The sequence below is a fragment of the Psammomys obesus genome, unplaced genomic scaffold (genome assembly GCF_907164565.1).
Source record: "Psammomys obesus unplaced genomic scaffold, mPsaObe1.curated_primary_1811, whole genome shotgun sequence".
Classification (NCBI taxonomy): Eukaryota; Metazoa; Chordata; class Mammalia; order Rodentia; family Muridae; genus Psammomys; species Psammomys obesus.
In genome coordinates, this window is record NW_026596069.1 from 26,053,080 (window position 1) to 26,070,161 (window position 17,082).

Genomic DNA, 17,082 nt, shown 5'->3' on the forward strand with positions numbered 1-17,082 from the left:
TCATAATGAGATACCCTTGTGTGTGGAAGCCTGAACACAATTTTGTATCATTTCTTCTCAGTTACTCTCCATCTTATCTTTGAAATAACGTCTCTTACTGGCCTGGCACTCAACTAGTAGGCTAGGCTGACTGACTGGCTGGTAGCTCCAGGATCTACCTGTTGCTGTAGCCCTAGCACTGAGATTACAAGCAAGCACCACACCTTGCTTTTTTTTTTTTTTTTTTTTTTTTGGTACTGGAGATCAGACTTGGCTTCATGAACTTTATCAGCTGAGCCACCGTCCTTCTCTTGTTTCTATTTCTTTGTGTGACAATATTAAACTTTCTACTTACTTGTTATCCTAGTAATTACCAATCTTATATTACAGATAGGGGTTCATGTAACTCAGATTAGCCTGAAACCTTGAGTTTATGGTTTTCCTGACCCTGCCTTCCAAGAGTTAGGATTATAGGCATATGCCATCACACCTGGCTCAGAAATCTGGTTTTTTGTTTCTGTTTTTTCAACTAACTGGGTTATTAGAGTTGTTAATGGCAGAGTGTAGTGACTTTAACTTAAGTATAATTGCTATTTTACAGTTGTATTTCTGTCATTGTGTTTTGTATATTTGAGGAATCTATGAATTTTATTTTTATTCTTAATATTTTTATCTCAAGAAAAAGTTTTATTTATGTGTATGGATGTTTTGCCTGCATGTATGTCTTTATCACGTGTATATCAGGTGCCTTTGTAGCCAAAAGTGGGGGTCCGATCCCCTGAAGTTGGAGTTAGAGATAATTATGAGCCGTCTTGATGGCTGTGGAAACTGAAGTCCCCAGAAGAGCAGCCAGTGCTCTTAACCACAGCCATTTTCCAGCCCTGCCCTTTCATTCTCATAAATAGGTTCATGTCACTCTGAAAATACTCTATTTGATGATAGTTGGAATTAAATTACTTATCCGTGCTACTTCTAATCTATGTTGTCAATAGGGAATTCCTCTAACAACTGAGGTGAATAGACATTCACATCATTGCTTTTAGACGTTCTCATATTTGTCAGAAAAGCTTGTCAGCTTTTATTTAATTCACAAGTGACAAATACTATGTTGATACTTTTCTATTGTTTTAGTCAGATGGACAAAATGTTAAAAAACATTTGCTAGTGGAATCCAATTACCACAAAGAAATGAGTTGGCACTGGAGACACTGAACAAGAGCTGAATTGTTCAGTCTCAAGGCAACTTGCTATTTACAAGAATGAAATTCATATTGTTTTGATTTTGAAATTCTGATTGTGAGCACTCTGTATGGGTAGTTGGGAAATACTTTTGATTTTTTTTACCTACCTTATGTATCATGTGGTGTTCATGATGAGCAAAAGCAAGAAAATGACAACAAATGCTGCTCTTAAGCTGAGAGAATGTTCTAGAAAACAGACATCTTAAGTGGTCACCTTAAAGAATTTATTTGGTTGCCTAAATTTATTTTATTTCATTTTGAAATTGGGTTTTATTCTTAGGTTAAGCTGGCCTAAAACTTACTGTATAACTCAGTTTTGTCTTAGACTTGATCTGTCTGCCTGAGCCTCCTGAATTCCTAGATTCTAGGCATTTGTTATCATACTTAACCTGGTTTTTGCTTTTTGAGATAGAGTCTTGCCGTCAGGTCTGGGACTCCTGACCTCAAGTGATTGCTAAACATACTTCCCCCTAAAATGACAGCTATAGCTGAAATGAATCTAAGTCCTATCAATAATTAGTATTTCATTCTTTTTTTTTTACAGTTATATTTGTTTGTTTATTTAGTGTATATGTGTGCATGCTTGCACACTTGGAATACACTTGTGGAAATTGGAGGACAGCTTTCAGAAGGCAGTTCTGTTAAGTTATCAGGCTGAGCTGCAAGGGCCTTTACCCTACAAGCCATCTTGGTGACTGTGTGGTTCCCATCTCGTGTTAGTATTGTATGTTTTAGTCCTGTAGTAAATAATACATGAGCTCTTCACTCAATATTTGGCTCTACGATTTGTTCTGTTTTCTGTACTTGTTAGCTAGTCACTCTTACTCAAACAGTGTGTCTCAAGCAGTTCAGTGTGTCAATTATAAATTAGTTTTGCTTTGGTTTCTTAGTGTAGATGGTATTACTTGAAACTCGGAAGGGAAATTTTCAAGGCTTCCTAATTCATCACTGCTGAAATGAAAACTTTAGAGTTTAAATATTTCCTAAGTAAGCTCAACAGGGCAAAATAGAAAAAATTTAAAAGATTGTCTTTGAAAAGAAGAAGTGAATAATTGATATTTGAAAGCTGGGGTTCAAAGGAATTGAGCCAGTCAAGTAGAATAACCACTGGATGAATGTTGTTTATATTTTCAGAGACGATCTGAAGACATAAATCTTAAACAAGCAGAAATTTCACATCCAATAATGATAATACAGGTTAGGAAGGTAAACATTCAGCTGCAGAAAGAGGAAAAATAATGAACAATTCTTTAGTGGAGAAAATTGACCTATTTGTGTGTATGTATGTATTTGTATGTGTGTATGTATTTTGAGGAAGGAAAAGTAAAGTAATTATAGAACAAAGTCAGGATTTTGAACACATTAACAAGTCCCTCTTATTGTTATTTTTAGATTTCTCGAGACAGTATTTCTTTGCATAGCCCTGACTATCCTGAAACTTGCTCTGTTGTCACATTGCATATCCACTCCCCAAATAATAAATAAATAAGTGATAAAAAAGAATCTCAGAATTATCCTAACAAGCATTATTGCATTAGACTGCTGAATTATTAAAAAATCTGTATCAGGCTCATTGGTTAAGAGAACTGTTTGCTTTTGAAGAGAATCCAGGTTCAGTTCCCAGCACCCACACAGTAGCTTACGACCATTTGTGACTTCTGTTCCAGGGAATCCAACTCTCTCCTGGCTTCTTAGGCCTTAGGCCGCTAGTCATGAGTATGTATATGGTCTAGCTATTCACATTCACATAGAAATAAATTCAAACAACCCCACTATGCCTCCTGTGGTTTGGAGACGGTGTCTTACGTTGTGTAGTGCAGGATAGCTTGGAATTTACTCTATAGCCCAAGCGGGTCTCCAACTCACAGCTGCCATGTAGGTTCTTGGAATTGAACCCGGAACCTCTGGACATGTAGTCAGTGCTCCCTGAGCCCTCTCTCCAGCCCCATAAATTTCCAGTCATGTGCCTCTTCCCCCCACCTTCACCCCTGGTTTCAGTGTGAACAGCTTTGAGCCCCCAGGTCTTTGTTTATATTTAGGCCTCTGCCTCTCAACTGTGCACCCACCCTTGTTGTTTGTTTTCTTCTAACTTTCTATTAACATTTTATTTTTATATGTATGATTATTTGGCTTGCACATGTGTCTATGTGTCTGTACACCACATGCATGTCTGGGGCCTGTGGAGGCCAGAAGAGGGTTTTGGATCTCCTAGAACTGGAGTTCAGATGTGAGCTGCCATGTGGGTGCTTGGAGTTGAACCTTGATCCTCTAGAAGAGAAGCTAGTGCCATTTCTCCAGCCTGTTTGTTTTAAGGATGTGAAGAAAGCATCTACCTTTGTTTTCTCCCAAGTGAATAACCATTTATGTCAACATGTAGTATCATAGCAAATAAATTATTCTTTTGCAATATGGAATCTACTAATTGAAAAGAACTTTTACAGGAGTGAGGTTTATCCAGTGTGTGTGTGTTTCTTTGTTGCAAGTGTATGAGCCCGTGAAAGCCAGAGGAGGAAGTCACATATCTTCTGTATCTACCTTATTCACTTAAGACAGGCTCTCCCACTGAACCAGAAGCTTGCAGTTTCAGCTAGACTGGCTGGCCAGTGAGCTTTCAGTATCTACTTGTCTCTCCCATCCCAGTATGGAGGTTCCAGGTACATGTAGCCCTGCCTAGCTTTTTACAGTCAAACTCAAATCTTTATACCTGCAACACTTGCTCTTACTCATTGAGCCATGTCTCCAGTCCCCATATTCTGCTTTAAAATAAAAAAAATATTTCCTAGTGGCAATGGTGGCATGCCTTGAGTTCAGGCCAGCCCAGTCTACAATGTGAGTTCCAGGACAGCCAGGGCTACAGAGAAACTATCTCAAAACAAAAAAATGACCTTATGTATATTGAGTACTTTGCTTGCATGTATGTAGGTACATCACATGAGTGCTGGTGCCCACAGAAGTCAGAAGACGGTGTCAGATCCCCTAGAATTAGAGTTACAGATGATTATGAGCCACCATGTTGGCCTCTGAAGACTAACAATTGCTGAGGGCTTGTCTAGTTGCTTCCACTTTAGTTGAGTTTATTTATATTTTGAGACAGGGTCTCCCTGTATATCCCTAGCTGGCTTGGATCTCTGTGGCCTTCCTTTGTTTCCTGAGTCCTGGGATTAAAGGTATGTAGTACCATGCAAGCTTTCCATTGGGCAAAGTAGGAGAGGACTTCCTTCCTTGAAGTACTTCAGTTTGAGCCAGCAGATTTCATTCATTCATTCATTCATTCATTCATTTATTTATTTATTTATTTATTCATTCATTCATTCATTCATTCATTCATATATTTATTTATTTAGTAAGACAAAAGAGCAATTTTTTTTTCCTTCAAGAGTTTTCAATTTAAGAGATCTATTAACTAATGCATTACAGTATAGTGCAGTGCATTTTCCAAGGTTGAAAGAGGAAAGGTATTAAATCTGTGGGAAGTGCTAGGCATGATGGTGCACAGCCCTAATCCTAACACCCAGGGGCAGAGATGGGAAGATCAATGTGAATTAACTGAAATGTGTAAACAAATGGCTTTTAATATATTTACATAGTTATATGACTGCCTAACCACTATATATAATAATTGTAAAGTATTTTATTACGGTATTAAGTCACTCCATAATATATAATATCTCACATATTCTCCTTTTGTCCTACCAGTAACTACTAATTTCTTGTCTATATATCTGTCTGGTTTTGTTTTACTGATAAAGGTCTCATATAGCTCAGGATGGCCCTGAATTCCTGATCTTCCTGTCTACTTCGGCTTCCCAAGTGTTGGTATTGACTTTGCTGTCATACACAGCTGTGTCTTAAATCTTTTATATTTAGTGTGTGTGAATGATGCACAAATGGTCAAAGGACAATTTGGAGAATCATTTCTCACTTTTCATCATATGGGTCTAGAGGATAGAACTAAGGTTTTCAGGATTGGTGACAAAGAGACCTTTACCCATTGAACTATTTTGCTGACTCTAGGTTTGACTTTTAAAAATATGTCATATGGTGGCTGGAGAGATAACTTAGTGGCTAAGAGCATTGGCTGGCCTTCCAGAGAACCCCCGTTCGATTCCTAGCACCCACATGGCAGCTCACAACTGTCTGTAACTCCAGGTCCAAGGGATCTGACAATGATCACACCAATGAACATAAAATAAAAAAATAAATTATTTTTTAAAAATGCCATGGATAAAATTGTATACTGTTGTCTTATAGAACTGACTAATTTAGCATGTTTTGAAGGTTCATGTTTTAGTATTATTAGTACTTGGTACTTTTTAAAAAATTATTTACTTTATGTCTATGATTTTTGCTTGTATGTATGTATACCTTGTGCAAGGGGAGGTTAGAGGGCATCAGATTCCCTGGAACTGACCTTACAGATGGTTGTGAACCACCATGAATGCTGGGTACCAAATCTGGGTCCTCTGCAAGAGCAGCAGTGCTTTTAACCACCGTTCCACCTTTTTAGTTCTTGTTTGGTTGTTCCCTTCTTTCCTTCTTCCTTCCTTCCTTTTTTTCCTTCCTTCCTTCCTTCCTTCCTTCCTTCCTTCCTTCCTTCCTTCCTTCCTTCTTTCCCTCCCTCCTTCTTTCCTTTTCTTTTTTCTTTCATTTCCTTTCCTTTCCATCCTTTCCTGTTTTTTTTTTCCTTTAACTTTCCTTTCTTTTTTTTTTTTTTGGAGTCAGGGTTTTTCTGTGTAGACCAGGCTGGCCTCAAACTATTCGCCTGCCTCTGTCTCCCTGAATTACTGGTATTAAAGGAATATGCCACCATGCCCAGCTTGTTCTGTTTCTGTTGTCTGTCTGTCTCTCAGTTTCTCTCTTCTCGACACAGTATCTCACCATGTAGATCACCGTGGCTGATCTGAAACTTAGAATTTGGTAATGGTAGACTAAGTTATTCTGGAACTCAGAGTACCCCTCCTGCCTCTGTTCTATGATGCTGGTGTTATAGGTAGACTCTGCCATCCTGGCTGCCTTTTTTTTTTTAATTGTTCACTAACATTCCTTGGTTTAGAAAATGTTGCTGTGAGTATTTGCGTGCACATATATTTTCATTTATCTTGGATATATATCTAAAAGTGAAATTGCCAGGATCTTTTGGCAATTGCTTACCCATCGAAGAATTACCAGACTCTCTTCCAAAATTTTTTACCATTTACATTGCTATTGTCAGTGATCAAGGATTCCAGGTTCTTCATAGAACATTTTTATAGAAATAAGATATTACAGGCAACAATATTGTTCAGTAGTGGGTAAGGATGCTTGCCACCAAGCCTGATGGCCCTGTATATGATTCCTGGAACTTTTTGTTTGTTTCTCAAGACTGGGTTTGTTTTTGTGTAGCCCTGACTGTCCTGGAACTAGCTCTGTAGACCAGGCTAGCTGTGAACTCAGAGATCCAATGGCCTCTGCCTCTAAGTTCTGGGATTAAAGGCATGCACCATCATCAACTACCTGATTCCTGGAACTTTTAATTGATTTGAAGCAGAAGTAATCTGGACAGAGACTGGAATTGCCATACATACAGAGAGAAATAACCATATGTTGTAATGGAAGGAACAACAAGTACATAGAACACAGATACCGTAGGTATTACCAGTATTTTTTTGTTTTGGTTGTTCCTTGACTCTTGCTCTGTTTGTAGCACAGTGAGAAACAGTGAGTCTCCACATCGGTAAGAGCAGTACTTTTAAAGAGCTCCAAGAACAATTGCTGTTTGCAAAGGAAAAATCAAAGCTGCCTTGTGTCTAACTGGAACTTGTGCATGACATCCCCCCTTCCCATGTTCACTCTACACAGTGTGTGTTAAATGCGCCAACCACCATCAACATAAGCTGTTAGTTACATTTGGGGTAATGGGGTTTATATCTGAGAGGGGACAAAGAAGTGAAGTTGTAAGTATACAAGTGGCACTTTTCAAAACATCTTTCTGGGCTAGGCAGTGATGGCACACACCTTTAATCCCAGCACTCCAGAGGCTGAGGCAAGCAGATCTCTATGAGTTCTACAGAATGAATTCCAGGGCAGCCAGAACTACAAAGAGAAACCCAGTCTTGGAAAAAAATAAAGCAAACAGAAAACGTCTTTCTGGCTATAATTTGAACCTAGAGGAAAAAAAGGTAATTATATCAAGAAGTTAGAAGTCTGTGTCCTGGTGGGGGGAAAGTTTTAAAACATTGGTAGGAATACAATTGAAGAGGATGGGGTGTAATTAACCAGTTCGTCATGAGTTTTGGCATAAAGTTGAAAGTTGGGGTTAGTTAGAAAATTCAGGATAACCACCTGGTCTACAGAGTGAGTCCAAGATAGCCAGGGCTGCTAACCCTGTTTTGGAAAAAAACAATAAGCGCAGTCTTTGCCTCTGATGACAGATTTTAATTATTTTTTTTAATTAAAAAACATTTTATTAAAAAAAAAAAAAAGCTTAACTTGAGTTTGATTCCTGGGATCCACATGGTGGGAGGAGAGAGCTGACTCCTAAAAGTTGTCCTCTACTCTCAAAACTTACGTTATAGAATGCACATGCTCAACGTGAACACACACACTCACAGAGAATGAATGAATAAATAAATGAAAGCTGTTACCTCAGGCAAGCCTTTACATCATGCCTGGGCATAACCTGTTCATTCCTATACATCTGAGTTCAGGTACAGCGCCCTGGTCTGCCTCTCTCCTCACTTGCATTTAATGAGTCTAAGAAGGAAATGGTTAAGAAAGAAGTATTAGGAATGCGAACAGAATTTCATATGTAACAGAGAGGAGTAAAAATCAGTTCTGAAAATGATTTAGAGGTAGTATGACATACTTAAGATAAGCCAGGCCAACCTGTCTGAGCCTTTAGTAGGTAGATTTGACTCTGTTATTGGTTATTTCATTTATAAAAAGGGAGTAATAGTAACTATCTCATGGTGATAGTGAGACTTAAGTTAGATATGTAAAGCATTAATATAGAACTTTGTATATATTAAAAGCTCAGTAAACATTAGGGATTTTAATTTTAAATTATAAATGTTAAAATTTACTGGCAGGATTCATTTATAGTACTTACAAAGTTTATGATTAATTATATATTGATTTGCTAAATCATTTCCTTCCTGTTCCTGATGGTAGACAGGGTATCTACACAGTATATGGTCTTTCACAGATAATTAAATTGTCACAGTGATTTTGTGTCAGAGATGAAAGCATTACTTGCCTGTCTTCTCTTCTCCCTACTTTCTTCATCCCTCCCTCCCTCTGCTGGAGTTTGAGCCTGGTGGACATTAGGCAGGCACTGTGCTAAGCAGTAGCCACAGCCTCATAACACTGTATTGATGTGTATTCGTGCATTCGTTAATGTGTGTTTGAGAGTGTATTTCTTTGAAGGCAATTAACCTACTGAGCTGTGTCCTTGGCCTCTTTATTTTATTAGATCTATTGTTTGTTACTTGTTTATGGGATTATTGTGGCAGGTTGCAGTCGGTAGAGGTACTCACTTGAGAGAAGAAATACAGGATATAAGTATGAAAAACAAATTTGAGTTTTCCTCTTCAAACATTTTATATATGTGTGGTGGAGGTTGCTTGTCCTTTGTTTGTGTTGTTTCTTTCTCTTTCATGTAATCCAGGTTTGCCCTGAATTTGCTATATATCCAAGGATGACCTGAAACTCCTGCTTCTTCTTCCTTAGTGTTGGGATTGCAGAAGTGTATCATCATAGCCAGTTACTGTTTTGTCCTTCTATTTGGTGGTGGGAATTAAGTCTAAGTCTTCAAACATGCTAAGCTAGACCTCTAGTTGGAAATTGTAATTTTATGTTGCTTTTCTAGATATTTAGTGGCACATTGCCAAATAGATAGCAGGTAACATTTGTAAATTAATTATGGTGATTTCTAAAAAAATTTATAAGTAATTCTACTATATTGTTAGATTATATTTTGTAGTGACATAAATGTGGGTGACCTACTAATGTAATTAATTTTCCAGTTTGTTCATAATGGTCTGTGTTAAAGAACTCTATGCCATGAAGCTAGTGTTAAATTTATTTTCTGTTTCTTTATTAGGGGGAGAGGTAGTCTTATGTATCCTAGGCTGGCTTTGACGTTGCTGTCCCTCCAGCAAGTTAAACTTGATTACCCTGTTTCTACCTTCCCAGTACTGGGGATAGAGCCCAGGACTTGATTCATCCTATCAGCTGACCTATATATTTCTTTACCTTTTTTTCAGTTTCATTAGTTTGTTCTGGATTGTTCCAGAGATTTGAAAATGTAAACCACAAAAACTATTTTAAATAAATGTTAAATTTGCACCTTTGAGCAGAAAGGCAACAGTTCTTAATTCTGTCTGTCTCTTTATCTATCTCTATCTCTCTCTGTCTATCTATCTATCTATCTATCTATCTATCTATCTATCTATCTATCTATCTATCTATCTATCTATCATTTTTTGATACAGGGTATCTTTGTGTTGCCTTGGCTGTCCTGGATTTTGTAGAGCAGGCTGGCCTTGAACTCACAGGGATCAGCCTACTTCTGCTTCCTAGGCTGCTGGGATTACAGGCGTATGCAACCATGCCCGGCTTTCTTTGCAACTATATTTTAAATTAATTATACGGTAGAAGGAAACAGAATAACATAGCACTCAATTCTGGATGGAAACACAATTCCCCAAACTGAAAGGATGCCATTCACAAACAGCATTACTTCAAACATTCAAAACAGTGTTCCCATTCTTCTACAGTGATGCAGAGCTGTAATCCGTTCTTAGGAGTTTGAAGCAGAAGTAGGATCACAAGTTCAAGGCCAGTAATGAGACTATCTCTGCAGTTCATAATCTAGAACATTTGATGCCAGCAGTTTTGTTTGGAGGTTGTTGATTTTTATACTTTAGATAGTATAATATTGATTGATTGAACTGACACTGATTTGTTAAAAGATTTTGGGAAAGTATTCTTTTATCAAACACTAATATTTCTGTGTTATTGAAGATAATTCACAGAAATTCTGCTACTTAACTAAAAATTCAGTTCAAGTTTTGTCATTGCTAAACTGATGAGGAAAAACTGGGTTTTCAGTTTTGGGGATTTTAGGATTCTGAATATATCATGACAACCAGTAGAGCTTTGTGTTTTATAGGGAGAGAACATGTGTGACAGAACCACAAACACACTTAAAGTATAAAAAAATTTTATTTCATAAATAAAATTGGTTGAGGAATAAGATTTCTTTTTTTTTTTTTTTTTCCACCCTAGATTGTAACCCTGGATCTTTAGTCAATGAAGGATTGTAAGCCTGGATCTTTAGTCAGGTATATTTTGTTGTTGTTGTTTTCTTTCTGTTTATTATTTTGTTTTTGAGTCAAGGTCTCACTAAACTGTCCCTTCTGGTCATGAACTTTGAAGTTCTGCCTCAACCTTCTCAATGGCATTATATGCATGCACCATTTCATCTGGCTATATTTTTTGTTTAAAGTTCCCCTTCCCCACCCCCATTGCTTAAAATTCTGTTCAGGGTCTTGTACATGCCAGGCAAATGCTGTGTAGATAAGATATCCCAGACAGACAGATGGCATGAAAACATCTGTCAGTCCTTGTGGATACTGAATTATTTAGGTCTGGAGAGATGACTTAGAGATTAAGAGCTTTTTGTTAATATGGAGGACTCAGGTTAGATTCTCATCACCCATGTGGTAGCTCACAACCATTTGTAACTCCAGTTCTAGGGGATTTGGCACCCTCTTCTGTCTTCCGTGGGCATCAGGCACACACATCATGCACTGGCATGTATAAAGGCAAACACCTATACACAGAAAGTAAAAATGTAAAAAAAGTATAGTGGATTCTAGGCCTGTGATATAGACTTAGTGGTTAAAAGTACTTGGAATTCAAGCATAGCAGCCTGAGTTCAACCCCCAGAACTCATGGTAGGAGAGAACCAACCCTTGAAATTTGTCTTCTCACCTCCCCACCTTGTACCCTGGTATGCCAGCACACCTATACTTTCAAACATACACTAAGCACATAGTGATGATAAATTTTTAAGATGTGTGTGTGTGTGTGTGTGTGTGTGTGTGTGTGTGTGTGTGAGTATTTTGCCTGAATGTGCATATACCATGCACATGCCTGCTGTCTGCATAGGCCAGAGAGGAAATTGGATATTCTGGAACTAGAGTTATAGACAACAGTGAGTCATCTTGATGCTGGGAACCAAACCCAGGACTTCTGCAAGAACAGCAAGTCCTCTTAACCTCTCATCCTCATAATTAATAAACAATTTTTGAAGTGAATACAGTTATTTTGTTTTGCTTTTTATTTACTAATCAGCTTTCTGATTAAATGGTAACCTGGTTCCCTGAGAACCTTTATGTAATAAAAAGGAAGATTCCATATGCACATTCTTATATTAGGTGGGCTAGGCAGCTGGCATGTTGACTTGAAAACATTTTATGTATCTGGGAAATTGAAATGTGACCAATATTTTCTATTAGGAAAACTTAATGAAAATACATTTGTTTTTGTTAATTAATAATTTGTATAATTATTTGTTTAATGCTTTTGTTTTCACTAGATTATAGGCCACAAATTTAGGAAGTGGTTCTGTTGAATATATATTTTCAGGGCACAGTATAATATCTGGCATTTAGTAAATGCTCAGGAAAATTTTTCATTGGATTAGTGAATGAATTCAGAGTTCGTATGTGGTAGCAACAAAGATTCTACCTAAATCTGTGAGAGTCCTGAGAATCCATGGAGGTGCTGGGGATTGAACTCTTGTCCTTTGGAAGTACAACCAGTGTGCTTAACTCTTCAGCTATCTATCTCTCAATCCAATCCTGACAGTTTTTAAGATAAAATGTTTGAACCCTGAAGTCTACCAAAAACTAGTTAAATAATTAATTGTTTTTAATAAAATGAGAATTTCTTTAAAAATGTAGAAAATGTATTTCTTTAAAATTAAATTTTTATGCCAGGCATAGTGATGCTCATTTGTAATCCTAGCATTCTTGAGGTTGAGGAAGGAGGATTTTCAGGTTTATAGGCAGACACTGTCTTAGAGGAGGAGAGAATCAGGGTAAAGAGAGGAGAATCAGACTTAAAATACACAAAATTATTTCTGGGTTGTATTTGAGCTTGGATATTAGTCGCAGGAGCTTCTTGGTTGGTTTTCTAATGGTTTTTGGTTTGTTGTTGTTTGTTTGTTTGTTTGTTTGTTTTGAAACAGGGTTTCTTTATGTAGCCCTGGTGTCCTGGAACTTGCTCTGTAGACTAAACTAGCCTTGAATTCAGGGATCCACCTGCCTCTGCCTCCAAGTGCATCACTGTGTTCAAAGTTGGCTGGCACTGCTATGCCAGCCAATGATTTTTTTTTTTTTTTTAAGCGCTTCAACCTCAAGACACATGGTGGTACACACCTGTTCTAGCACTTGGGAGCTGCGGGCAGCAGGATCAGATTAAGTTCATCCTCAGCTATGTAACAAGTTCAAGGCCAGCCTTGGTTACTTGGGACCCTTTGTCAAAAATAGGATACATCAACACACACAGTGAGGAGAGAGAGGAAAGAGAAAAGAGATTTCCCTGAACTGGCCTCAAAGTTGAGATCCTTTTTGTCTTCCCCTCGACTGTGCCTCCATGCTCTGCTATAACAATGATTCTGTAATTTGATTTGTGCCATAATATTGTAGCTTGTTCTATTTACAGAACAATGAAAAGAAATACGAAACTTTAAGAGAATGCACAAGTACACGATTTGTATGTATTCTGAACTACATTTTGATTTAACTGATACATATATATGCTTGCCCTCTTCTTATTGCTCCTTATGTTAATTATTTTCTTTTTATTTTCTGATAATTTTTTGTTATGATCTATCCTGCAGGAAAAGAGATGCTGGTCGCAAGTTTTGGAAACCCTATTTTTTTATGGAACAGTGTTCTGTAAAAGTTTTACAAGATTCCTTGGCAATAACACACTTGTGATGGACCCTAGGAATACTGCTATGTTAGGATTGAGTTCTGATTCCGAAGGAATTTCAAGAAAGAGTCCTTCTACCATCAATAGTGGCACGCTGGCGAGCAAGCGGGAAGTAGAAATAGAGAGTAACACAAAAGAAGAAGAGGATCCTCGCAAGCGGAATCGAGAAAGGTGCATTGAAGTAGGAAAAGATGATGGATTGACTGATGCACAGCAACAGTTTTCAGTGAAAGAAACAAACTTCTCAGAGGGAAACTTAAAATTGAAAATTGGCCTTCAGGCCAAGAGAACTAAAAAGCCTCCAAAGAACTTGGAGAACTATGTATGTCGACCTGCCATAAAAACAACCATCAAGCACTCAAGGAAAGCACTTAAAAGTGGGAAGATGACGGATGAGAAGAATGAACATGGCCCTTCAAAATGGGTGAGGGAACTTTCCTACAGTACACTGTCATTGTCAATACTTGGATTTCTCTGTTAATCTTTATTTACATGAGGTGCATATTCCACAAATTTGGGTCTAATCTTTAGTTATGTCTAAATAGGCTATAAGGGATGTTAAAAGTATAATAATACAATTATGTCTGTATTTTCAATTATTTTGTGAATGTGTGTAGAGAATGCCACTTCACATATGTAGAGGTCAGAGAACAACTTTGGTGTCAGGTTTTGGTTTGTTTTTTTCCCCCCCACCTTTACATGGTTTCTGGGACCTGAACTCAGGGCAGGCTTTCAAGACAAGTGCCTTCACCAGCTGAGCCATCTTACAGGTACATATGTCTGTATCTTTATTTTCATTTGAAAAATTATGTGTGTTAAATGGAGCATACTCAAATTGTTGCTCCTAATGTGATAGAAAAAAGCTTGGAGATTCTATTTAGATTTGATTCTTGCCTTTCAATTTCCAATAATGAAGGGATGAACATATTAACAGAGAAATTAAATTGAAGCTCAGAGATAAAAGGTTATTATAGCACCTCTCTCTTGACGTGGTTGAAAGGATGTGACTCCCTGACATAGTGAAAGCCTTTGTTAAATGAGTTGTTTTATAAGACATCCCTGTCACTGTTTCTCATACGATACACTGTAAATCAACCAGTGCAGAGTCAAAGCAACATCAAACAAAACCAAGTTGCCTCCTTCTGTCACATCCAAAACAAAATGACTAATTTTGTTTTTAAAAAGTTGATTTGATGTGGACTTGATGGTGTATACCTTGCACCCAAATATTTGGGAGGCAGAAGCAGGTGGATCTCTAAGTTTGAGGCCGGCTTGGTCTACATGGGATGTTACAGGCCAGGCAGAGCTACATGGTGAGACATTATCTCAAAAATAAACAAACGAATAAATAAATATGTATAACATACATGGTTATTTTCTTGCTTTATATATCTCTGCATCTTGTGCTCGTGCCTGGTGTACACAAAGGCCAGAATAAGATGTTTGATTTCTTGGAATGGAAATTACAGACAGTTGCGAGCTACCATGTTGATACTGGGAACTGAACCCTGGTCCAGTGGAAGAACAGCCAGTGGTTACACTTACTCATCTTTCCAGACCCAGGACTAGTTTTTCTTAACTTTGCTTTAGCTAGTAACAGGAGCAATTTGTGTTACAGCCTTTTTGACCAGAAGTTTTAGTTATGTTATTTAGTGTCAGTCTGTATATACAAAGTGTCCCCCTGCAGAATGAAGAGAGTGTGCATTAGCAATAAAAATGGAACCAGACAGAGCAAATGGAACTAGACAGAAGCCCTGGCAATCTTCCTGTCTCTATCCATGACAGTGCGAATGTTACATGAGCATGCCCAGTTGTGTGTTGGTGCTGGGAATTGGAGCTCATGTCTTCATGTGTGCAAACAAAGCGCTTACTCACCGAGCCCCCTCCCCAATTCTCTTTGTGTAAAAGAGTGCTTTTCCCCAAGCCTCACCAAGTGCTAAGATTACAGGTGTGTACAGCATCACACCTATGTTATGACTAGTAATACTTTTTTTTTTTAATTTTGTTTTTATTTATTACTTATACAGTGTTCTGCCTGCATGTGTGCCTCAGGGTAGCAGATCTTACTATAGATGGGTGTGAGCCATCATGTGGTTGCTGGGAATTGAACTCAGGACCTCTGGAAGAGCAGACAGTGCTCTTAACCGCTGAGCCATCTCTCCAGCCCGACTAGTAACACATTTATTTATTTATCTATCTATCTATCTACCTATCTATCTATTTATTTATTTATTCATTTATTTATTTATTTTAGTTAGGAGAGAGGCTGTAAGCTCTAGTGAATATTGAGGTTCAAGAACAACTTTATGACTTGGCTCTCTCCTTCCACTGTGGGTCTTAGAAACTGAACTCAGATCATCAGGCTTGCTTTGCAAATGCCTTTATACACTAAACTTACTACCCATAAGTCTTTACTCCCACGTTTATGCTTTATGCATGTTTCCAGAATCTATGTTGCAGGTTCTCTGTCTGCGGGGTCGCTAGGGCCCAGAAGTCTGTGAGTATGTGTTAGGACAGGGTCTTCTTAGCTCCGGCTAGCCTTTAATTTGTTATGATGCCAAGTTCTACTTTGATCTCACAACCCTCCACCTTGTAAGTGTTGGATTTACAGAAGTAGGCTGCCTAGTTTGGCCAGAATTTTTTTTTGTTTTGGTTGAGCTGTGTTTTGTTTTGTTTTGAGCTAGATGTCTCACTCTGGCTGATCTGGAACTTGTTGTATAGACCTTGCCGGCCCCAAACTCACAGAGATCTACTTACCTCTGCAGTGCTGGGATTAAAAGTGTGGCCATTTAATAAATAATTTGCTTATTTATTAGTATTGGGGATTGAAACCAGAGTTGCATACATGCTAGGCAAGTCCTTTTTCACGAAGTTGAGGTTTCTAGCCTTGTGTACACAGCTGGGCATATGGACTGTTGGCATTCCCTTAGAGGAGCAGTGGGGACTGTAAGCAATACTTAGTATCAGGGAGGGGTTAGACTATGCAGGTTGGAGAAGACTAGAAGAGTGCTCCATCTGTGAATCATCCATGCTAGGTCCAGACTTCCCAGTGTGGCCACTTTTGGGGTCACCCATGCCCTGTCAGTAAGCTCAGTGAATGAACTGGTTTCCCAGGGGAACTTTGGTTTGCGTTGAGACCTCAGCTAGAGGGGAGTAGACATTCTTGCAACAAATGTAATGATGAGAATAACATTATTATTCCCATTATTAACTCTCATTATTTGAACCTAGCCATTTCAGAATCTCCATTTAGGTATAATACCATGGTATTGTGATTATGGTATCTGATAAGCAGAAAAATAGTTTCTGAACCAAAGTGAAGAAAATTTTGCATTCAATATATCTTTAGGGTTATCTTTGCTAGGGTAGTATCTTTGCAAAGAACATGCTTTGTTTAGGGATGGAGAGATGGCTCAGCCCTTCTAAAGGGCCTGTGTTCCATTCCCAACACCCATTTGGCAACTCAAAACCATTTGTAACTCTAGTTCTAGAGTATTACCTTCCCTCTTTTGGCCTCCATGCTCTCCTGCATCAATATGGTGCACATATATACATGTAAGCAAAGCACCCATTACGTATGAAATAAACCAAAAATTTAAAAATAAAAAGTATTGTTTAGAACCAAAATTGATCCAAAAAACTACCAGAAAAGTGAATGATGCATTGTTTTTTATATCTTCCAGAAACATGAACATATATAAGCACGTACATGTCTCCTACATACATATTCTCCATTTTAAAAATATAAATACCATATTGTTAACATTGTTCTATATATATTTTTTCTGTGTAGCTCTGGCTGGCCTAGAACTCATTAGGTAGACCAGTCTGCCTCTGCCTACCAGATGCTTTTTTTTAACTTAGCTAATTCTGGAGA

The 17,082-nt window shown here is 37.9% G+C and overlaps 1 protein-coding gene across 4 annotated transcripts in view; it reads left to right on the forward strand.

Moving 5' to 3' along the window:
* The window catches only part of Ash1l (ASH1 like histone lysine methyltransferase), a 118,202-nt gene that overhangs the window by 5,906 nt on the left and 95,214 nt on the right, over nucleotides 1–17,082 (forward strand). For 3 of the 4 annotated variants that reach the window (XM_055625649.1, XM_055625650.1, XM_055625647.1), the window contains exon 2: nucleotides 13,111–13,629. In XM_055625649.1, coding sequence (XP_055481624.1) covers nucleotides 13,210–13,629 — 420 coding nt within the window. In that variant the 5' untranslated portion in view covers nucleotides 13,111–13,209. Of the gene's footprint in view, nucleotides 1–10,487; nucleotides 10,544–13,110; nucleotides 13,630–17,082 lie in introns of all 4 variants that reach the window. The other variant, XM_055625648.1, reaches the window with a different exon arrangement.